The sequence below is a fragment of the Leptonotus elevatus genome, chromosome 1 (assembly GCF_054856555.1).
Source record: "Leptonotus elevatus isolate MCC_2025b chromosome 1, RoL_Lele_1.0, whole genome shotgun sequence".
NCBI lineage: Eukaryota > Metazoa > Chordata > Actinopteri > Syngnathiformes > Syngnathidae > Leptonotus > Leptonotus elevatus.
The window spans coordinates 2,080,816-2,104,987 of record NC_141239.1 but is presented as its reverse complement, the minus strand read 5'-3'; the positions used below and the strand labels follow the sequence as shown (position 1 = coordinate 2,104,987).

Below are 24,172 nucleotides of genomic sequence, written 5' to 3'. Positions count from 1 at the left end.
TATTAAATTTATTGCCGCTAAATTTTGACGTGTCTGCTGCATTGCGACTGGAATTCCCCCAGTACAGGCTTTCCAAGTAAGGGGCAGTCATTAATCACGCGTTAAAAAAGTTAGCGGCGTTAAAATAATTTTAAATTAACTGAAAATGAATGCACTAATTTTGACGCCCCAAATGTTTTTATTTTTTTTAAACTATTCTCTTTAAATTGATGGATTTAGTCTGAGTAACTTGTTTCATCTTCTAGGTTTCCACAAGAACTCAATGTGGGCAAGATCAGTGCTGAGGTGATGTGGAATATGTTTGCGCAAGACATGAAATACGCCATGGAAGGTCAGCACTGCTTGAATGGCATGAGAACGACATTCATGACCGATGATTTGTGCATGTTCAGGAAAAACAAATCCCGTCTTCTTCTCTCCATTTAGAACACGAGAAGCACCGTCTGTGTAAAAGCGCCGATTATATGAACTTGCACTTCAAGGTGAAGTGGCTTTATAACGAGTACTGCAAGGAACTGCCCACCTTCCAGAAACACGTACCTGAATATCCAGCGTGAGTATTTTTATCCAGAGACTTGCCTTAAGTAGCATTAGGCAACATTTTTTTTGTTATTCTTCTTGTGTTACATTTCCACTGCAGATGGTTTGAGCCATTTGTCATCATGTGGCTGGATGAAAACGAGGAAGTGTCCAGAGATTTTCTCCATGGTGCTCTCGAGAGGGACAAGAAAGACGGCGTAAGCACTTTATTCTTTAATCATTTCATCTCTGAAGCACTAAAAAAATCTACCACACAAGATTACTGCACACCTCATATTCCAAATTTAAGAATATGATAGCGACCCTATAGATTTTTTGTGGTTGCAAAAACTGCCCTGGGAAATTTGTAATAGTCAACAATAAGATGTGGAAGTGATTCAGATTTGACCCCCGATAATGTATTCATGCGTGTCTCATTGTAATTGAGGTAGTTCACAGCTGACTCGGCACAATTTATGCTCAGACTGAAGATCCCGCGGCATTTAATGATGAGTTGATACCAGAGGCGAATGGAAAACGAAAACATCACCGCACAGAGAGTAGGGCTGCTCGATTGTGGAAACAAATATTAATCACAATTATTTTGGTAGTAATGAAATCACGATTTGGACGATCGTTTAGTTTTTGATACAAAACAAGAAAATGTAAAAATACGGAAGAGGATGAGGGCCAGTGAAGAGAGAAAAAAACAAGTTTAGCAGGATTATCACTTTATTCTCAGAATTCTCACTTTTAAAGTAAGTATTCTCACTTTAATCTCAGAATTCTCACTTTAATCTCAGAATTCTGAGAATAAAGTCAGAATTCTGAGATTAAAGTCAGAATTCTAACTTTAAAGTCAGAATTCTGATTTTAATCTCAGAATTCTCACTTTAATCTCAGAATTCTGAGATTAAAGTGAGAATTCTGAGATTAAAGTGAGAATTCTGAGAATAAAGTCAGAATTCTGAGATTAAAGTCAGAATTCTCACTTTAAAGTCAGAGTTCTGACATTAAAAGTGAGAATTCTGAGAATAAGTAATAATCATGCCAAACTTTTTTTTAAAGTGAGAATAATAGTAGCACAAAGAGAGAATTCTGACTTTCAGAATTCTGAGAATAAATAATAATTTTTTTGCTTTACTGGCCCTAATCTTCTTCCGTATTTAAACCTAAAAATGATTAAGACAAATAAAATTCTTTGAAACACTATAATTATGCAAGTTTCTTTTGGATGAAACTGAATTTTATAAATGAGTTATTTTAAGATTTAAAGAAGGTGCAAATGCATACATTTAAACAACTCAAACAACATTTTTTACGATTATGCTGATTTTGTAATTGTGTAGTAATTGAAATTGTAATTGAATTTCGTTTAATTGCACAGCCCTGGCAGAGAGGCGCAAATTCTACAGCACACCAACATGAGAAAAGCACACCCGCTGCGTCACTCCATTTCACACGGCACGTCACGCCGCAAAAAGGTCGATACGAAGCAGCTGAAGATTGTTCAATCTCATATGCCAGGAATCCTTTGGGTCCAATTACTGTCGCCTGCGGCAGCTTTTGCTTTACCGCGTCAGCGAAAAAAAGCACTCGGCGGCCCCGTCATATACGGTACCTTATACGCTGCGGGCTTGCGCGGCGGCGACAGGACTGTTAAACGAGGGCCCTGCCCCCCCATCACGACCTTCTGATAATCTCTTCGATTGAGGCCACGTGCAGCGTTGAGGAGAATGATGAAGAGGAGAATGATGAAGCATGAGAGAGAGAGAGCAACGTTGGCTTTAAGGTTCTGGTTAATTGGGGATTGGACCTGGTCGTGTTAAGTGCTTGCTCTTTTGCTCTTGTTGTGCAGTTCCAGGTCACTTCAGAACACGCTTTGTTCTCCTGCTCGGTGGTGGACGTGTTCTCTCAGCTCAATCAGAGCTTCGAAATCATCCGCAAACTGGAGTGTCCCGACCCTCAGATTGTCGGCAACTACATGAAGAGATTCGCCAAGGTGTGTGGCCTTCACTTCTGAATGTTCTCTGCAGACATCTTCTAGAACATGACCGTTTTTTTTTTTTGTTTTTGCTATCCTCATTCTGTTTCTCTTCCTTAGACCATTGGCAATGTGCTGCTGTCTTACGCTGACATCATAGCCAAGGAATTTCCAAATCATGTGAAGAAGGAGAAGGTGGTAAGTGTCAAGACAAGACACTCGGGGTCAAACTGACGAGTCAACCAGTCGACGTGTACCACTCTGGAGTGGCAGTTATTTTAGTTAACAAAAACTAAAACTTCACCAAAAATGTTGTTAACGAAAGAAACTAAAAAAAACGAAAATATTTTTAAAAAAAACGGAAATTAACTGAAACTACATTTTATGTTTACAAAAACTATAATTATAGCAAAAATGTCCTTCGTTTTAATCTTTGGGGATGATTTTACTTATATTTATTTTTATATGAACCGAAATAAGGACGTTTGAAAGTGTGTCACACGGCAGTGACGTCATCGAGCAGCAGCCAATAGAAAAGCACCTTCAGATGACGTCGCTCCGAGGCGACAATTTTTCGCGCTTGACTTTTGGCTCCAATAGCTCGACTTGCCTGCTTTTTCCATTTTACTCGCCGAAATGCAACACTATGTAAGAAATGCGTTACTTTTTTTCATTTTACCATAGTGTTTTTTAAATATTGCGCACAAGTAATTCTCTTTAAAAAAATAAATAAAACTAAAAAAAATTAAAACTGAAACTAACAACAACTAAATTAAAACTAAACATTGCTTAAATAACTAAAACTAATTTTAAAAAAAAGAACCACCCTGAAAACTAATTAAAACTAAATGAGTAAATAAAAAACTTAAAACTAAATCAAAACTAACTAAAACGAGAACTCCAAACCTATAATAACCCTGCTCTGCAGTGGCGGTTATGCAGTCTCCTCCAAAAGTTTTGGAACAGCAAGATCAATTATTTTGCTATTGTAGTGTACTGAAGACGTTTGGGTTTCAGATCAGAAGATGTATGTAAGACAGCAGCTCGGAATTTCAGCTTTTAACTAATTCATTCCCAGTACAGTTGAAATGGATTGTTGACATCTACAGCCGTCAATGGCATTGAATGACTTAATAGTATTTACATCGAGATGTGTCAAACACCTCAAAACTGAAGGATTGATTGCTTGAACATTAAAAAATGCTTGTTTTTATCCAGGTCCAGAAAGTAAAAGCCCTACGACTGTTTGGCTTTAGCCATTGATGCTAGCTAGTGTTAGAGTAGACAATATTTGTATTCTACTCTTTGCGTGTTCAATTAACTGAATGGTGAGATTCTGGTGAAGAAGTCCCTTTGCAAAGGTATTATAATTATCAGAAGCTTCTGATAACACAAAATGAAGACACCCAAGCCGTGTTCCGTTCAGATTGTGTGTCCCTCCTTCTCCTGCACACAGTTTTTTATTGAAAAGTCCCTCCCCTCCCATGAGCACAAAAAGGCAAAAGTTCCCATAAATACAAATCAGATTAAAATAAAAATAATAATAAATCAGCCTGTCCTTGGACTCTCTTCGACCGACTGAGACTGATACAAACTCTACTCCCTCTTTCCCAGGCAAGAGAGACAGATAAAAATACAATAGACAATACTATTCATTGAGCTACACAGCTATAACTAAATCCAAAACGGCTAAAATATAAATTGAAACTGAAAAACAATGTTAATAATCCAACACTAGCTAGCGCCCTAGCAGGTAAACGAGCACCATGGGAGCTAGCTAGCTAGCACCTGGGGCTAGAGCCAAACTGTGGCAGGGTTTTTACTTCCTGGACCTGGATTTGCCAGCTCTGGTTTCCACTTGTGAAAACTGCATTTGCTCTTAAGCAAACATAAAGACCACAGAGCTGTCTATGGGAGAAAAGCTAACCATTTTGAAGCTGAGGGAAGCGGGAAAATTGATCAGAGCTTTTGCACAAACATCCAGTATAGCCAATACAATTTGAAATGTCCTGAAAAACCGGTGTGCTGAACAACAGACATCGAACAGTTTGGCCAAAGATAATTTACTGTTTGAAGAGTTGGAGAGAAGAAATATAAAGGCCGTACTACAAGATGCAAACCGACCAATCGGAAGCCAGATTCAAAGAGGTACAGAGATGAGCCACAAAAGTTTTGGAACAAAGTTTATGGACTGATGAGACCGAAATGAACCTCTACCAAAGTGGTGGAAAGACCAAATTATGGCGAAAGAAACAGTCTGCTTATGATCCAAAACACACACGCTCAGGAGGTGGAGGTAATGTCATAAATTGGTCTTGCATGGCCGCCCGCTTCTTGAACGAGCTCACGAGCTTAGCCTCAAATCTGACAAAAGCACAATTTGGCAAGACGCGCAGCCATCGGAAAAGGCATCCGCGAACGCAGGCAGGTCCTTAAATCCCCACGTCAGCCGTCAGCAAATTCGCCAAACGCCCTCGCGTAGCAGTGAGAAGACCGACGTCTGCTCACACAATGAAATGGAGACAAACGGTGGTGGATCAATAACCTCTTTATTGTAAGAATAAACGCTTCGTGTTGCCAAAGAAAGCATCCAACTCGCAATTTTCTCCGCCGTCAGCATTCATTCCGCAGACACGAGTTAGCCATCCTTTTCCTTCTTGCGCTGGCCCCGCCCCCTCTCACTCACACATCCAATCACAAATCACAGATGCCTTCATAGTCTCACAAGCAGTCAGCTCTTCAAAACTTTCACAACAATCCACATAACGACAGATTTGCGTGTGGCGGTGGCGGCGCGCACAGCGAATGGACCACTGAAAAAAAAAAAAAGATTAACGACGACTTCTGCTACTTCCAAGTCAACCCGACGATCATCACATTAAGTGTCGCCTACAAAAAGATTGTGACGTCGTTCAACCCCTCCGCCCGCAGGCCACAACATTAGGTACACCTCTGTCATTTTTGATGAAGCCCTACTAAGTTAATGTTGGTCATGACAGTGCTACTTGGTATGGCTGGGTATTGATTATAATTTCCTCAATCGATTCGATTCGACAGGGGTTCAGTTCAATTCGATTTCGATTTGCTTCTATTCAATTGAAGACAAAATCACCACCACGCATGAACAGAAGCCCAGATGTGTCGATTGTTTATTTCTGAGTCAAAATGTTGGACAGTGCCTTTAAATGTTAAGGACATTATAAAAACTTCACAAATACTAAGTTCCAAAGTCAATTTTGCGGAGGCAACACAAACATTGACATCAGCGAGGATGAGATGAAAATATTTTCATAATCTAATTCAATAATTGTAAATATAAATTAAAAAAAGATTCTGAATTGTCTTAACGTGCAATAAGTCAGGTCTTTCATAAATGTAAGAAAATACTTTTATATTCATGCGAACAGTAAATGTCAAGAAAACATTAAGATGCAAAAAAAATTGGCCCTTAAAATTCAATTTTCTTAAGAATTCATGGGAAAAAGATCTATAAAAAAATCGATTAATGGTTTTATGAATCGATATCAGGCTTAAAAAAGAAAATCGATTCGATATCGATTATTGTATTTTTTTAAACCCAGCCCTTGTACTTGGTGTAAAATGTTTGGAAGTTGCTGATCTCCAAGCACACTCTATCTGTCAGGGTGCGGAGGTTGAGGACCCGAATGCAGGAAGGCAGAGTGAGGAAGCAGGTGTGATTGGGTCACACCAGGGACCGGGATGACGAGCACAGGAAGACATGAGAAAACTTGACCAGACATTGACAAAGGGAGACACACTTTAGGAAAACGTGACCGATAAAACAAACCCAAACACAGACCATGACACTATCATAAATTCTGCTTTATTATGGATTATGGCAATTCAAGTTTGAAGCATTACTTCTCATCAGAAGTCGTCCCCACTTGTGAGTGTCACTGACATGGCCAGTTTGTGGTTTTTCGAAGTGAATTAAGGCAGTGTATCGTAATTAGCTGAATGTTGTATAAGATGAGGCAAAGCGGGCGGCGCTTCCAGAGAGACCAGCACCTCGGAGGAAGATTTAGGTTTTGGTTCCTCAAACAAATCTCGTACGCACAGAAGCATTTCAAGACTTGCGTGTGTCCAAAAGCTGAGGACGTTTAACGGCTGTAATGTATATGCCAAGTCTAGAGTGGCGCTGTGGCGCAGCCACAGGGAGTTAACGGAACGCGTAGAAGAAGAATCAGCCAAGAAGACGAACACTTTATTGCAATCTACACAACAAACATGGCTTTGCATGTATCGAAACAACATGAAAAAGACGAAACACGGGAGAAGTGACAATGGCGGGTGGTTCAAGTACAACAGCGCTTGTTGAACGTGGGAATAAAGAAGCTAAATATTTTGCTGCAAAAGAGTAAGCAAGCTAAGGAGGCCAAGCTAAACTACTACGACACGGCTATCCGCCATTGTTGTTGCTGACGGTTCGGCGCAGTCCCGCGAGAATCGGCGCAAACGTCATCAATGCGTCGTCATCGAGCTGCGACCGTTACGTCATCACTGGAGGAGTTTTTTTTTGTTTGTTTTTGCTCTCTTTATTAATTAAAACTCCAACGTCCAATTCAAACCGAGCACACAAACCAGAACGATGCTGTCAAACAAGACACAAGAAAAAGAACATCACTGGAGGAGTATCCTGCATGTGGTGTCCAGACGGACGCGAACGGGGCGTGTTTTGAAATCTTTCCACTCTGGAGCCCGCTTTCGAAAGTTTCAAGCTCCGAAACCGCGCCATCGTGTGGACGGACGGCTTAAATGGTAAGAAACTTGTGAGGATACATTGAAACTGGTAGTGAGAACTCCAACTTTTCCTGCCTCGCCGTCTGTTTTCGCAAAGGGCTCGAGTGGACTGATTGCAGCCAAACATTGGCAGCAGGCAGATGGGGGAAAAAAAAGTGTCACACTCAGACGTGAATGGAATGATTTCTCCTTTTTCTTTTTTTTTCCGCAGCCATGTATCATCATCAACAATATCCAGCAGCTCCGAGTTCAGCTGGAGAAGATGTTTGAAGCGATGGGAGGGAAAGATGTGAGTAGCAGCTCGATTCAAATCATCATCTGCTTGTGATATGATAACGCCATGATGATAGGGTGCGTCATATTTCATTCGAATGAATTCTTCCAGCTCAACGTGGAGGCAAGTGACTTCCTGAAAGAACTGCAAAATAAACTCAACAGCGTCATGGACGACCTCAGCCGCATCTTTGCCGTCAGGTTGGTTGTGCCGATCTCATTGCTTCACAGTGGTGGGAAAGTAACAAAGGACAAATAATTTGTCAGTGCGCTTACGTTAAGTTGTCAAGTGTGTATTTTTTTTCAACGCTTTTTACACAATTATTTGTACTTTTTGCTGAAAGCGCAAGTCACAAAATGTCTTAACAATAATGTGTTCTATGCGCCCCCACTTGTCTAAACGCGGCATTCTGATTAATATTGTTAGTGGAATATGAATGAAGCAGCAAAATCCAACCGTTATCCCGCTCTACGGACTTCTATACGACTGGATTACCAATAGGCTAGAGGGCAGCCATCTTACGTTACCGTGTTTACCGACAACTTCTGTTATTTTTTTTCCTCTGAAAGCACAATTATCAGTGTGTGTTTTACGCTAGGATCCCAGTATGGAGTCATGAGAGCCTCTCAAAGAACCAGCCTTGCTGTTTGCATCGACCATTCACACTATATTATCTCAGTATTGTGAATCGGGACTCACAGCCCCCCCCCCCCCCCCCCCTTCGATGGGTTTTACTTTCATTTGATTGTTGATGGTTCTGACCGTAAAATGCAGACAAATCTTTGTCTAGCACTCGAAGTAATACCGCATTAGAGAAAATAAAAAAAATTATTCTTAGCGATGAAATATGCATGTAAAGCTTCTCCCACAGCATTTTCATTGGAGAAACAAAATAAATTATGTGAAAACACAGCGGAGAAATCAATGTATTCCAGATTCTAGTTTAAGCGGCCTCACCGAGTGGCAACGTAAGATGGCCGCCAGTGGCTTCACTTTCCCATTGGAGAGTAAGCAGCATTGTTATGCTGCATTCGAAGAAAGTGGGAAGTCGGACTTTTCTGACTTTATACCAGGAAATGTGTAGGGTGAACGCCCCCTTGAACTTGGAAATCCCACTCGCGAAGTTGAAAAAAAAAAAAAATCCCGACTTTGCTGACCGACTTCAATGTGACGTCATTCTACAATGGCGTCCACTATGGAAACACAGACCATGAATAGTAAAACACAGTTTACTCGAGTATAAAACGAGATGGCTTTCTTCTATTTGATGTCTTGTGAAAAGGCAAGTTTGCATTTCGGTTGTTTACTTTCGCCCCGAAGGCTATAATAATAATAATAATAATAATAATTCCGACTTCCGACCTTCCTCGAATGCAGCATTAGTCAAAACATATATAATCTCTGGGGGGCGGCCATTTTGCCACTTGCTGTCGACTGAAATACAAATGACATCATCGTGCCTAAGGACTCAGATAACGGCCAATCACGGCTCACCTGTTTTCTCGATTTGGTCACATGACGTTCACAAGCTAATGCTGCGTTCGAGGAAGGTGGGAATTTTTGGCCATTTTGAACTTGGAGGACCGAGTTGCAAAGTCAGAAAAAAAAAAAAAGTAGAAGATCTGTCATCACTTGACAAAAGTGATCCCTATGGAGACACAAACCGTTAATAGCAAAACATCATTCACATGATTAAATACATATTTATCTCTTCGTTTATTACTATATTACATTCATTTACTTATTCAAAGTAAGAACCTCCACGTAACGCAGCGTGAATGTGTACTGACCGTGTCAACCCAGAACAACCAACAAGTTATCGTAATCAGCCATCTTTGTTGTTTACATTTACCTCGAATACTTTGAAGTTGGAACTGGGATAAGTCCAACTTCCCACGTTCCTCAAATGCAGCATGAGTTCTTAGGCACCGTGATGTCGTTTTCATAATCCACAAGTGCAATATTAATCAGAATACTATGTTTACATTTAGACTAAACATATTATTGTAAAGAAAATGTTTGGCTTGACTTCCCCTTTTAAGTCCAGATTGTGAATACGTTCGCCAGCGCTGTTGACTCTCATAACACAAAGCAGCTGCTGGCCAAGCCCCAAGAATTCATATCAATGTGTCCTTTGTTTGCGGCAGTTTCCAGCCCCAAATTGAGGACAACGTCAGACAGATGGGGGATATCCTGGCCCAGGTCAAAGGTCAGACTGTGCCAGCAAACGGCAGCGTCGTTCAGGAAGCAGACAATGTCCTGCAGCCCATCATGGACTTTCTGGACAGCAAGTGAGTCGGCCGTTGGGTCGGTCGAAGGGTGTTTTCAAAGGCGTCGCGATCCTAACGGGAAGTTCTTTGCGCGTTTCAGCCTGTCGCTGTTTGCTAAAATCTGCGAGAAGACCGTTTTGAAGAGAGTGCTGAAGGAGCTGTGGAAGCTGGTGATGAACACCATGGAGAAAACCATCGTGCTTCCAACACTTACTGACCAAACGGTGTGTGAGGCGTCTCCTTTCTATTTCCCAGAACTTCCAAAGTCAAATACACTGACTGGGACAAATTACAGCCAAGTTCTTAACTTTAAAAAAAAAGTTTTTTTTTACATCAAGATAGTGGTGAAAAACAAATGACATTACATGTTGGTGGTGTGAGTCTCCTGCCACAGTTTCCTGCCACATTCCAAAAACATGCATGTTAGGGTATGTAAAGACTCTGAATTGCCAAAAGGTGCCCTAAGATCAGAGGTGGGCAAACTCGGTCCTCGAGGGCCGGAGTCCTTCGGGTTTTGGAGGTTTCCCTTTTCCAACATAAGCTGATTCCAATCAACAGGATCGTTATCAGGCTTATGCAGAGCTTGCTAATGAGCTGATCATATAACAGCTGTGTTGGAGAAGGGAAACATCCAAAACCTCCAGGACTCCGGCCTTCGAGGACCGAGTGTGCCCACCCCTGCCTAAGATTGACTGTCTGGCAGTCCAGGGTGTTTGTACAGTTATAACAAAGCTCAAAATAAAAGTCAATTACTCGCCACAAATTGAGGAGGTTTGCAGACTGATCCTGTCATCTACTATCGTGGCGTTGTTATTGGCATTACTAAAATTCATGAAATAAAAAGTCTACACACCCCTGTTCAAATGCCACATTTTTGTGACATTAAACCTTTAAGCCCAAGATGAATTGTTTCAAAACATTTTCCTTTTCTGTGACCTATAGCTGTACAACTCTTAATAAAAAAAGGGGCATTTTTTCGAAAGGAGATGGAAAATAACAGAAACATGTCTTTGCACAAGTGTGCACACCCTCTTCTACTGTAACTGCGGCGCTGTGTTCCAAAGGAACCAAATATCACATTCAAACTCATGTTGCATGGGAATCAGCGCACACCTGCCACCATTCAAAGTGCCTCTTAATTAAATTAAGTTCAGATGTTCTAGTAGACTTTTCCTGACACATTTTTTGCTTTCTCGCAGAAGCCTGAAGTCTTTCTACTAACATTGACTGGCATTTAGAACTGTTCATAATTCCCTCCACCTGGACTCGGACCCCAGTTCAGGGCTAAGAAAAACAGGCCTAAAGCATGAATCTGCCAACACTATAAGTACGTTTCTTTACATGCAGACAATAACTTAAAATCTGAGTTGGAGACGTATTACTTATTTCGGCTGAACTCCACAAATTGTGCAACTTTTGCTGCTTTCGCGTTGTAAGTTCCACTGTACTTTCTTTTCGTCTGTCAAAAGTAATTTCATGCGAACTTAATGACTTTCAGAGGTGCCAAATCCAGGTCCAGAAAGTACAAATCCTGCCAGAGTTTGGCTTTAGCTTCAGGTGCTAGTTAGCTAGCTCGCTAGCTAGCTTCCATGGTGCTCGTTTACCTGCTAGGGAGCTGGCTAGCTAATGTTAGATTATTAACATTGTTTTTCTGTTTCAATTTATATTTTAATTGTTTTTGATATTAGTTAGAGATGTGTAATAATAAGACAAGAGTTCATTCAGATGTTAGTCAATCTATAGTCTTTGTTCTCTTCCCTGGGGAAGTAAGGTTTCTGATTCAATCTAAATGAGGGGATGTCTGTAAATGCAAATCAGAGGGCCGTCCATAAAAATCCCCGGGGGCCAATTGTTTACCCACATCTTGAGTGGATTAAGATAGGAACTGAAGTAAGATTATCAAGTAGTGTATTTCACTCTGCTGACAGGACAAGATGAAAGGGGGGAGTAAACAGTTTTTGTATAAGTAAGGGAGAAAGGAAAGGGGGGGGGAGGCACGCTTCTAGACCAAATGCTGTTTGAGCAAGGTTCTTAGGTGACTTCAGAAATTCTGAAAATAAAGCTGGCAAAAAAACTTCTCCTCCACGAGACTTCAACTTTGAGTTTTATTTTGAACACGCAGAAATCAAAGAAACGATTTCCAACACTAACTAGCATCAGGTGCTAAAGCCAAACGGTGGCATTTAGCCCCAGGTGCTAGCTAGCTAGCTCCCTTGGTGCTCATTTACCTGTTAGGTTAGATAGCTAGCTAGCATCAGGGGCTAAAGCCAAACTGTGGCAGGGTTTTTACTTTCTCCGATTTGCCACCTCTGATGACTTTACACAAGTGAATGTTCATTGACCATCGTTTCAAACATCACTAGCTTTTACACTGTGAAATGCTGACGAAAAGTGCAACATGCCACATCGATGCTCCCAGCACTTTGTTTACAAAGCTAAGTGCCTTCTGCTTCAGGTAGAGCCGTGATGAGGGATGCTTGTGACTTAAGAGGTCACTGGTTACCTCCTCACCTTAGTGACATGCGGATGAAGTGTAGGCAGTCGAACCCCACACCCTGTTCCCTTATCACTGAAAAGCGACCCATTGCCCCATGTGGACATTGTGTGATGTGTTCACTGTCTGAGAAAAAAAAAAATCTCCTTTTTGACATCTTAGTACGTTCCGTATTTTGAATTGTGAATTCGCCTGTCGCTTGTCTTCTTCCCAGGGCACTCAGATGATCTTCAATGCTGCTAAGGAATTAGGCCAGCTGTCAAAGCTCAAGGTAATAAGGGCGACATGCGGAACGCGGCATGAGCGCAACAAAGCAGTCAGCAGTCGAAGCAAACTAACATGTGTCGTCTCGCAGGAGCACATGGGCCGAGAGGAGGCCAAAGCTCTGACTCCGAAACAGTGTGCAGTCATAGAGCTGGCACTCGACACTATTAAGGTACAGCGCTTTGTACAATTCGATAACAAGTCCAAAGCTAAAATGCTAAAAACGAAGGGGAGTCAAAAGTTCATTTTGAGTTCCTTTAACGCCACAAATGTTTTTAACGTGCGATTGATGACCGGCCCTTACTTGGAAAGCCTTTACTGGGGGGAATTCGTCGCAACGCACCAAACATATCCACGTCAACATTTAGCAGTAATAAATGTATTAATAATGCATATATTTGTGGAGACTGGGGGTCAAGTTGTAGTTTACAATTTTAAAAATGTACAGAATGTCACAAATGACTTCATGTTAAAGATTAGATTGCTCTTAATATGAAAAGAAAAATGCACTGAGCTGTCATCAACGTCTTACAAATGCAATTATGCCATCTAGTGGCAGAAAAATGACTTCAACACAAATCAATATCACACTACAGTACAGTACATCTTTTAAATTGTAACTAAATGTTATGATTTATTATGAAACTACTGTATCGATGACTAAAAGATGCAGCCATATTTCTATTAGTTTAATTTTCTTCCCCACATTTATGTTAACGAGAGTATGAAAACTTGGGGGGGAAAAATGATTGTAAAAAAAAAAAAAAATTAGACACCCCTACTAAAAATGTGTTCATGGCTTTTGCTGTATCTTTGTGACTTTGCGTCTTTATTTTGCAGCAATACTTCCATGCCGGAGGCGTGGGCTTGAAGAAAACCTTCTTGGAAAAGAGTCCAGATCTTGCGTCTCTTCGCTACGCCTTGTCTCTGTACACACAGGCCACGGACAAACTCATCCGGAAGTTTGTCCTGTCCCAGCATGCTCAGGGTACACAACATATACGCTGCACTCACACGTCTATTTGACATAACTATTATATATTTATATCATATTATTACATTTATATATTTGTCCACTGCTACAGTTGATAAGTTATGGGATGAAAAATGAGCTATTTGCAATTTATGGCAAAATTGCATTTTTAGGCTGAAAGGCTGAATGGAAAAAAACATTCTAGCATGTGGAATGATGTGGGATTATTTGAAATGATTTTGAATGAAGTGGAATGATATTAAATGACATGGAATGTCATGTTGAAGTTTGAATCGGACAATATACGTGGAAACTGGAGGTTAATATGTAAACATTTGGGCTTTGTGAATGGGAAAATAATGAATTCATAGCTTGAATGATCTGAACATGTTGAAGTTTGATTGGTTTGAATCGGTCAAGGGATGTTGAGTGAATAATGTAGAATACAATATGTGATGATATGGGGTTGTTTTTGTTTTGTTTATTTGTTTTAGAAAAATTGGGAATTTTTTTGGTACGTGAAACATTTTGGCATGTCGAAAATCGTTCCCAAAGTGACTTAATTGATCTGAATGATTTAAATGAGGGTGATGTGAACCCATTTTGTTGAATATCTCATTGAGAATAAATCGGGAATTTATTGTGGGTATTTTAATACTTATCTGAGTGCAAATGTGGAATTTTCGATCAATGGGAAATTTAGGCATTTTCAAAATCATTCCTAAAATGAGCTGAATAATTTGAATTTCCATTGGAAAAGATGTAAATGATGTAATGTTTATTGTTGGGAAAAGTCTGGCTATTTGGAATGAGAAAAATACTCGCCCACATGGTGTGAAGTTTGAGAATATGTTGAAATTAGAATGATGTGAATGGGAGGAATTATGTGGAAGGAGATGCATGTCCAAAAAGTGGAGGAATAAAGAATAGGGAATTGCTTTTCCTGTGTCTATCCACTTTATGCACACACGTGCATTGCCTCGTTCACAGTTTGTTACATCCTAACCCGTCCTTCAACTGTGTCCTCTCAGTCCACGGAGGCAAAGGGATCCGCTACACGACAAATGAAGACACGCCACCAGAAAAACGTGCGTGCCACTGCTCCTTTCTGTCTTTTTTTGCCGTTATGAATTGTCCACACTTTTGTATAACAAGATTGGAACCCTCCTCTGACTACATTTGCAGCATCGGGAGTGGACGCAGTCGGAGAGGCGGTCATGCACGTGGACATTCTACCTCAGCCTAACGGCGAGCACAAGATCAGCATCAAAGGTAAACGGCGGCCGGTTTCGTCGGCGCCAAATGTTCCGCTATTGTGGTCCGATTTTTGAAATCGAGGCTCTTCCCCCCAAGTGGTGGCTGCTAACGACCTGAAATGGAGGGCGCAGGGTTTTCGGCCCTTCGTGGAGGTCTACATCATCGGCCCTCATCTTAGCGACAAGAAGAGGAAGTTTGCAACCAAATCCAAGAACAACAGCTGGTCACCGAAATTCAATGAGAGCTTCCAGTAGTGAGTATTTGCTTGATGGCAAAGCGCTTATGCGGCAAAAAAAGTTGTAAGATGGCCTTTGTTCTTTTCTTCCTTCTTTGTGTATGTTGTGCATCCTTTTCTCTGGTGACAATTTTGCAAGTACAAAAAAAGTATTGCTTTGGGCGCCGTCTTGTGGCGTCTTGGCACCAAGGAACTATGTTGAAGTGAGGAAGGAAGCTTCAGTTAGTCAGGTCACCCTTCCTATTAGAAAAGTAGTGCTTTGCCACCAGCTCACATCAGCAAAAATATATTTTAAAAAGTATAGAAATAAGATAGATAGATATAATTTTAGGGGTAGGAAACTTTGAATGTCTCACGATTCGATTCCGATTTTTGGGTCTGCGATTCAATTCAGAATCGATTTTCGATTCAAACTGGTTTGACTGACAAAGGTTTTTGCTTCAATCTATAGATGTGCAAGGAATCGTAATGATCTACTCCAGTCTGACTCGCTAATGCTAATTAGCGCGCTACTCGCAGCACTTTTAGCACTCAAAAGAACGGTTCCACACTGCAAAAAAACAACTTTTATTAGAATAACTTGTTTGTGACTTTTTCCTTCTACTCTCTAATGTGGCTACAACTTAACAGTGTATTAGACCGCGTGGAACCACACTGCCCCTCAGTGGCCAAACCGGGTACAACATGAACAGCGCTCCAAATAAAGGCACATACAGACATAGGCAAGACAGTATAAAATAATTACACAACACAATTAGCATTAGCGCGCTAATGATTACCATTTAAGGTAAACAAACGCTATAACTACCATTTAGTTCACACATACATCATGACAGCTACATTAATCGTGTAATAGCATCTTACAAGTCACTTACAGATGGTGGTTCAACAATCTTCCATAAACGTTGTTTATGTTAGCCTGTTAGCTTCAATGAGCCACTGATCTGTATGTACTACTGGATAGCCGATAGGCCAAGACTTTTGAAGCCGCGAAGCCGCCATATTACTCCTCCCAAAAACATTTCTTGGCATTCGATCCCATACATTTACGGTATCGAAATTGGAGAACTTTTGAGACAGTATTTAGTAGAAACAGCCTGATTTATGATTGTTAAACATAAACAAGAGGACTTCAGACATTTTACAACTTTCCTCAAATACATGTAAAATAAAATATGCTCTATGATGTTTACAGGAGTTTTTTATTGAAAAATGATATCTGTAATTCAATAAAAGATGCCTCTGCCAAATCTAATATTGGGGTCTAAGGAACTGTGCGATAAAAGAAAAAGGGGGGTGTTCAAAGCAGCACATGTCGTCCACTTAAAAAATACTGACCACCCACTCCTGCCCCCGGCCCTATAGTAAGAGCCTACGAGCTGTATATGTCTCATCTGTAAGTATACGTCCAGTTTATACAGTCGTCTGCTCACGAGATGGGAGGAGTAAGATGGCCGCCCTGTGGCTTCAACGGCTCGCATGGGCTATTGGCTATCCAGTAATCGATACAGATCAGTGCGACTTCCTGTCCGCTTACAAGAAGCGTCCGTGTAGAAAACATGGAGGGCGGCGTAAACATGTTTCCCGGCGAAGCTTCGGGGCAGACATTTTCAGCCGACCTATTTTTTAAAGTCGACTTCCCTTCGTTTCAACCGCGTCGTCTGCTTTTCAGCTCGCTGGGCACGGAGGTGGGTCCCGAGAGTTACGAGCTGCAAGTGTGCGTGAAGGACTACTGCTTCGCCCGCGAGGACCGCACAGTGGGCATGGCCGTGCTGCAGGTGAAGGACATGGCCAGCAAGGGCAGCGTCACCTGCTGGCTGCCGCTGGGACGGCGCGTGCACATGGACGAGACGGGCCTGACGGTGCTGCGCATCCTGTCGCAGCGCAACAACGACGACGTGGCCAAAGAGTTCGTCAAGCTCAAGTCGGACCAGCGCTCGGCCGAGGAGGGCCGCAGCTGAGGGGCCCCGGGGGGCCCCGCCGCGTGCGGTACACAAGCACACACGCCTGCGAACGCGCCGCTGTAAATACCTTCGCCGACATTTTTGCAACATTGAGGGCAGAATATCTTTCTACAAATTCATGTTTCTTTTTGGACTCTTCGCTTCAGGTTAGCCACACACGATACGAACGTCTCACTTTTTCTACTTGGGTGTGAAATAATGACGAGAAACACGAGAATAGTTGGAGGACGACCACTTTTGCACTTTGGGCCTCCCTGTACGTATATTCAGGAGAGCGTCGCTACGCTACGCTATGCTACGTCTGTCTTTGTGTGCGTGCGTTGTTCTTCCGCGCCTGCCCGTCTCGTGTCCAGTGGATCTCGGGCGCAGGTCCGAGATCAGCTTCTTACAATCAACAGGGGTGTCCAAACCAGAGGCGTTCATAGAGTTTGGCTAACTCAGGGTAACAAGATGGCGTCCGTGTGTCATGTGACCAGCGGTACGCTGTGATTGATCAACTGTTGGTCACATGACATACGGACGCCATCTTGTTACCCTGCTGAAACCGTGTTGGCCAAACTCTAGCAACGCCTCTAGTCCAAACCATACTCGGCATCACGGTTATAAAGAGTAAGACAAATCATTTAAAAGACAAACCAAAAAGGTGTATTTCAGAGGTGGCAAATCCAGGTCCAGAAAGTAAAAACCCTGCCACAGTTTGGCTTTAGCCATTGATGCTAGCTAGCTAGCTCTCTAGCAGGTAAATGAGCACCAATGGAGCTAGCTAGCTAGCATCAGGCGCTAAAGCCAAACTGTGGCAGGTAAATGAGCACCAATAGAACTAGCTAGCTAGCATCAGGCGCTAAAGCCAAACTGTGGCAGGTAAATGAGCACCAATGGAGCTAGCTAGCTAGCATTAGGCGCTAAAGCCAAACTGTGGCAGGTAAATGAGCACCAATGGAGCTAGCTAGCTAGCATCAGGCGCTAAAGCCAAACTGTGGCAGGTAAATGAGCACCAATGGAGCTAGCTAGCTAGCATCAGGCGCTAAAGCCAAACTGTGGCAGGTAAATGAGCACCAATGGAGCTAGCTAGCTAGCATCAGGCGCTAAAGCCAAACTGTGGCAGGTAAATGAGCACCAATGGAGCTAGCTAGCTAGCATCAGGCGCTAAAGCCAAACTGTGGCAGGTAAATGAGCACCAATTGAGCTAGCTAGCTAGCATCAGGCGCTAAAGCCAAACTGTGGCAGGTAAATGAGCACCAATAGAGCTAGCTAGCTAGCATCAGGCGCTAAAGCCAAACTGTGGCAGGTAGACGAGCACCAATGGAGCTATCTAGTTAGCACTTGGGATTAAAGTCAAACTGTGGCAGGGTTTCTACTTTCTGGACCTGGATTTGCAACCTCTGGTGTGTTTTGAGCCTCTTCTTCTTCAAAAAATATCAACTGCCTCTGCGGACTTGATGTCCTCTGGCAGGCGATTCCAGAGTTGAAGGCAGCCTCACCGTTTGTGCTTTCGAACTGCGCTGCGTGCCATGTTTAATATTTGGGACACCTCATTTAGTCAGAGACGCATTCAAAATCAATATTCACAGTCAAAACCTCCCCACTTGCCTTTTCAATGACTTTTCCTGTGCAGCCAGCCCTTGTGTTCCAATCGTTACTCCTGCCTTGTGAGAGCAGCACCACCTACTGTCACAAGCGGGAAATACAAGCAGGGAAGCTTAAAAAATATATACACGCACTGTAGAAGACCAAACATGGACAAGAACACACTTCAATTTTAGACAAAAGAGATTCCATTTCATCAAATCGGAGAAAAAAAGATTTAACAAAAAATCCAACATCAATTAATAGCTAAAGTTTTGGGCCTAATTGAAAAGAGGTCAAATTAACATAACTGGACTGACCTCCAGACAAACAACTCAGGTGGCTTAAATGGGGGTGGACCAACCTAAATGAACACAAGAGGGGGGCGTGGCTACAAATCGAAACATGACCAACTGAATTCAATCGGAAAAATTCAACAAAAATAAATATCAACACTAGCAAGTGGAAACTAAAGTGCATTTAAACCAAATTAACAGAACGAAATACTCTAATAACGAAGTACATTCCGCCCTCCAGTCAGGTGGCAGATCTTGACTCCTCCCACCTTCCAGCCTGGTTGCTTCCCTCAAACAAGAACAAATGCAGTAAATATTCAGACAAATATGAACTCAGGTGTGCACCCCTTAGAAAATTAAGGACTTAATATGAACTGAAAATATTCAATCATTTAGTAATGACCATAAAGCAAATTCAAACAATACTAGCACTCGATGGTGGTGGTAATGGTACCCCCCCCCCCCCCCCCCCCCACACACACACACATTAAACCAAAAATTCCAGGTCCAACTGTACATTTGATTAACTCATTCACTCCCAGCAGCCATTTTCACTGAAGCAATCCCCTTCGCTCCCGGCTGTTTTACTGGATTTTGACTGATTTTGTGTTCTATTGCTATAAAAATATGGAACCTACCAAAAGAAAGATTAGAGGCTCTTCTTTCATCAGAAAAAAACCGATATTTCTATCTGTTTCCGTTTTGCAGCAATTAGCATAAGAATACAGCTAAGTTTCATCATTATTCACAAAGCTGTTGAAAACACTGGCAAAAAGAGCTTGTTGCAAAATGGCCTTGTTGATCTCTTATACTCTGCTGCCACCTGCTGGCCGTATGTGTAATACCTACCTTTTTTTCAAGCGTTCAAAGCCTTCTGTATGCTCTAGCATTAAAAAAAAAAAACATCACAAACGTGTAAATACGTCTTTGGGGCACTTAAAACATTTAAAATAGAACATATTTATAAGTTTTTGGGAGCAAATGAGTTAAGCAGTGTGAATAAAAAGAATCCTACAAAATAAATTCATCTGATCTGAAATTCTAAACCATTTCATGTCAAAAAAGTTGAACGTGGCTTAAAATCCAAAAATCGCGATCGCTCATCGGCTCATGCCCACTTGATCCTCTGAAAATATTAGAACGATCACCCAATATTTTGAATTTGAACGCAGCTCTGCTTACCTTCTGACGGTGTTTCAGGCAGCCTCGTCCGGCCGTCACGCGTCAAAAGTTCGCCGTCCGCTCGAATGTTTGTTTTGATTTGGCGAACGCGCCACACGTGGCCCACAAGCCGCACTTTGGACACCCGTGTTCCATTTGGAAGAGAAGCCCACTGGCGCCCCCTCGCGCGTCCCGTGCCGTCGTTGACGTCCTGCATGTTTGAACCCTCCTACCAGCACTGTGATTGACCTGCCGTAACCGCGGCAACCCTCCCAGTAAAATGGCTGCCGGCGCGAGCATGACACGTCCACGGCAGGTTTCGTTTGGGATTCGACCCAATTTCACGTCGCACATCGACCGTGCGGTGGTACCTTGACATGCGAGCGGGACCCAACTTACAACTTTTCCAACATACGAGCTGTCATGTGGTCGATTTTATTATTCATTTATTTATTTATTTCATTACATGACATTTCGGTGATGTCGTGTGAGCTTCGGCCACCCCGCCACTAGATGGCAGCAACGCACTTCTGTGTGCGCTGTCGACCTGGCGAAGCAGTAGAAGATGAGAAGCACTTCCTTATCGTTAGCTTCATAGCATAGAAGTCGGGGGTCGGCGACCTTTCCTGACAAAAGGCCAAATAAACAACCAAAAATGTGTCTCAAAACATTTGAAGATTGTGATGAAGGAAATTGTGCGTTCGTCTTAAGCACCAGAACACAAAAATGAGCAGCAATCAATACTTTGAGATTCATTTTTTCATAATTTTCGTAATTTTTCAAACTGTTTTTCATACATTTTTAGACTTTACTGCCTTTCTGTCAAATTTTTGTTTTATGGATATTATGGTAATTTTCTGCCTCCCTATTTTGGGATATTTTATGGCTATTTATGGTTTGTTTGTTTTAATAGCAATTTCTGGGTCATATTTTGGGCTCCCTTTTTTATTTACATTTTTTTATAGACATTTTATGCCTGTTTTGTGAATTTTTTTGTCTGTGTTTTTTTTTTTTTTACTGCCAATTTTGTTGTTTAATTTTATGGTAATTTTCAGGATTTCTTCTTTTACTATTGGGCATTTAATAGTTACTTTTTGAATGTTTTCTTTTCTACCTTTTTATTTAATTCTCTGACATTTTGTCAATTTCATGACATCTTATATTAATTTTCTGCTTTTCTTTTACCTTTTTGGACATTTAGGTTATTCAATCTGAAATTAAATCTACTTTTTGTCTCTTTTTCTGACACCTTAAAAATTTAGACTGGAATTTTTTGTAATATATATATATATATTTTTTAATCTAAATCATTCATTAATTTAAAGAATACTTTATCTAAAATAAATAAAATCATATATGTAAAAAAATAATTTCTACATTTTTTTTCAGAGATCCACAGGAGAGGGACTAAAGAGCCTCATGTGGCTCCAGAGCCGCAGGTTGCAGACCCTTGGCACGAGTCATACTTGAATGCTTTCAAAAACTACAACAACAAAAATACGACTAATTCAACAAACAAATCAACCATAGCAGATTACTCTGATCTTGATAACTGCGAATCTACTCAGACATAAACAAGCCCCGCCCCCCCTCGCCATTTTAGCTACTTCATGCTAGGTGGCGCCATTGACACGAAATACCTTTCTTTTTTTTTCAGCCTCGAATTTTGCCAAGCACATTGTTTCAGCACATTTTTTTTCACACAGTTGCCATAGCGATTCATACGTTCAACTGTTAAATGAACCTCCAAATTTGCTGCAAGGTGTTTTTTCATCTTCACACTGAAACGAGACTTACTTCCTCCTCTCGTGTCTAAGAATCATGGGAAACGTAGTCCTACAATCCGAGGACTTATTTCCACCGTTGTGACGCGGGCGGGACCGGCACGAGGCAAACGGCACAGCCAGCTTCCAATAGCTGCCGGGACCGAGCAAAAAAATTTAAAATAAAAGTTGGATGATGGTGAGTGCATTAACTTGTTTAGCGCTGTTGAACTGTCAGCCAAGATAGCATTTAGCATTAGCTAAGGGTAAAGAGTGACACCAAAGGGAAAACCATGTAGCAAATAAGCGTAACGTTTTTTTTTTTTCTTTATAAAAATGTCGTTCTCGGGGGGGGGCTGGAACGGATTAATGGCCTTCCCATTCATTTCAATGGGAAAAGATGACTTGAGATGTGTTGCGAGTTGGGCGTGATGTCGGGTTCAAGTCTTGCGTCAAGGTACCACTGCACTTCCAAAAGGGCTACCGGACCCCCAGCCATCACCTTAGCTGCCATACAAACGCGTCCAGCGTGCAGCTCGGGTTTGTGCGTGCGCAAAACCACCTTCTGCCATTGTGAGCAATACGAATGCGCCGTCAATCAATCCGCGGCAGAAGCCAGCGCAATTCATATTGATTGATATATATATATATATATATATATATTAGTGTCTAGGTGAGCAGAAAATGTCTCTTCTCACCATGACGTACGTGCACTCGTCGGGACAACGGGGCACTCTAAAGTTGCTACAGCGGGCCCAACACTTCTTTTGGGAAACCCTGATCGTGTGTCCCATTTATGAGGAGCGCGCACACACACGCGCACGCACGCACACGCACGTGCAGCAGTCTTCATGCGTTGTGATGTTCGTCAGGGCTTTTCAAACGGGACGTGGACAGAAAAAGAAAACCCGGCGAGGTCTTCGCCACCCGCTTCACGCCATCAAGCACAAAAAGGGGCCACGTCACACGACACGCATGCATGCGTGCACGCAGACGCGACCGCCACACGTGTGAATAGAAAACACAAATGCATGATGGGAATTTAATGTGCCAGCACGCGTCTCCTTTTTTTCGATACGTTGCCATTTGTTTCCGAAACGACGACTCGTCTCATCGCGTTTGTTTTCCGACAGGCTTGTGAAAATGTCATCTGTAAGAAATATGAATGTGGTGTGAACACAGAACTCGCATGAGAGGATTATTTTCTACTGAGGATGTTTCTAATTGGTTTCCTATCATAATTGATTGTCCCGGAACGAGAATGCAGCCTGACTGGTCGGCTTCCTAATAAAAAGGACATTTGTGTCACACTCGGACTCTTTTGTGTGTTTTTTCTCTTCCTGATCTTGAAAGAAAGCTCTTAGGAAAAATGTGAAATTAAAAGCAAAGCACGTACGCGCTCGAGCGCGGACGAGCGATCGCGCTCACAGCAGAAGACGCAAATGCTGAAAAAGATGTCGAGCAAAGCAGAGGAAAAACAACATTCCATGGATTCCCATGACACCATCTGAAATAGTTGTGCTGTACTTTGTCACTTTTCACCAAGATGAGACTAATAAGCTTACTCCAAAAACGTAAAAAAAGAATGGGAAAAAATATATAACCTAGCTAAATAAATATGTCCAATTTTGACATAATGTTCCATCCATTTTTGCACTTTTCCCGATTCATCAGCGTGCCAACTGCCATTTCCAAAATGGCCGCGCCGATGAAACGAGTTTTCACTCACTAACCCTAACCGAACAAACATAACAGAAAATCAGATTCCGGGGACGACTTGGAAATTAAGTAGACCTTTAACCTATATTTGCATATTTGCATGTTAGTATAAATGCCAATTTATTGTAATATTGATAGATTTGCCAGATGTTTGACAGGAAGTACTGTCAAATAGCTTAATACAGAATCTACGCCATATACCCCCCCCCTCCCCTAGTTTATTGCAACTGTGAAACTTTTGACTCTCCTGTAAAAATGGAGTTGGCCCAATCGAATTGTCATTGGTTCATTTGTGCGAACTGAATTCCAGTTCGCACGTTTGTCCCTTTTTGGCTTGATTACCAGACATGTTGGTGGAAATGGCGCCATCTACTGGACGACTATAAACATTGAATCCAGAAGGGACTACCAGACATGTTGGTGGGAATGGCGCCATCTGCTGGACGACTATGACCTTTAAATCCATAATGGACTACCAGACACGTTGGTGGGAATGGCGCCATCTGCTGGACGACTATGACCATTAAATCCAGAAGGGACCGTTCTCATGCTCCTTGCAGTTTCTGGCATGTACAGCACCACCACCACCCACATTTAAAATAAATAAATATTGATTTCCTGTCGTTTTGCAATCACATGAGCTCAAATCATTGAAATAAGGGCAGCACATGC

The 24,172-nt window shown here is 41.9% G+C and overlaps 1 protein-coding gene across 1 annotated transcript in view; it reads left to right on the top strand.

Moving 5' to 3' along the window:
- The window catches only part of LOC147180303 (protein unc-13 homolog A), a 50,377-nt gene extending 32,713 nt beyond the window's left edge, over positions 1-17,664 (top strand). The window contains exons 27-42 of the mRNA XM_086072511.1: positions 246-331; positions 427-553; positions 641-737; positions 2,378-2,521; positions 2,624-2,701; positions 7,476-7,553; positions 7,650-7,738; positions 9,686-9,829; positions 9,909-10,032; positions 12,517-12,573; positions 12,658-12,738; positions 13,407-13,554; positions 14,571-14,627; positions 14,725-14,811; positions 14,893-15,049; positions 16,704-17,664. Coding sequence (XP_085928637.1) covers positions 246-331; positions 427-553; positions 641-737; positions 2,378-2,521; positions 2,624-2,701; positions 7,476-7,553; positions 7,650-7,738; positions 9,686-9,829; positions 9,909-10,032; positions 12,517-12,573; positions 12,658-12,738; positions 13,407-13,554; positions 14,571-14,627; positions 14,725-14,811; positions 14,893-15,049; positions 16,704-16,992 — 1,843 coding nt within the window. The 3' untranslated portion in view covers positions 16,993-17,664. The remainder of the gene's footprint in view (positions 1-245; positions 332-426; positions 554-640; positions 738-2,377; positions 2,522-2,623; positions 2,702-7,475; positions 7,554-7,649; positions 7,739-9,685; positions 9,830-9,908; positions 10,033-12,516; positions 12,574-12,657; positions 12,739-13,406; positions 13,555-14,570; positions 14,628-14,724; positions 14,812-14,892; positions 15,050-16,703) is intronic.
- The last annotated feature ends 6,508 nt before the right edge of the window (positions 17,665-24,172 follow it).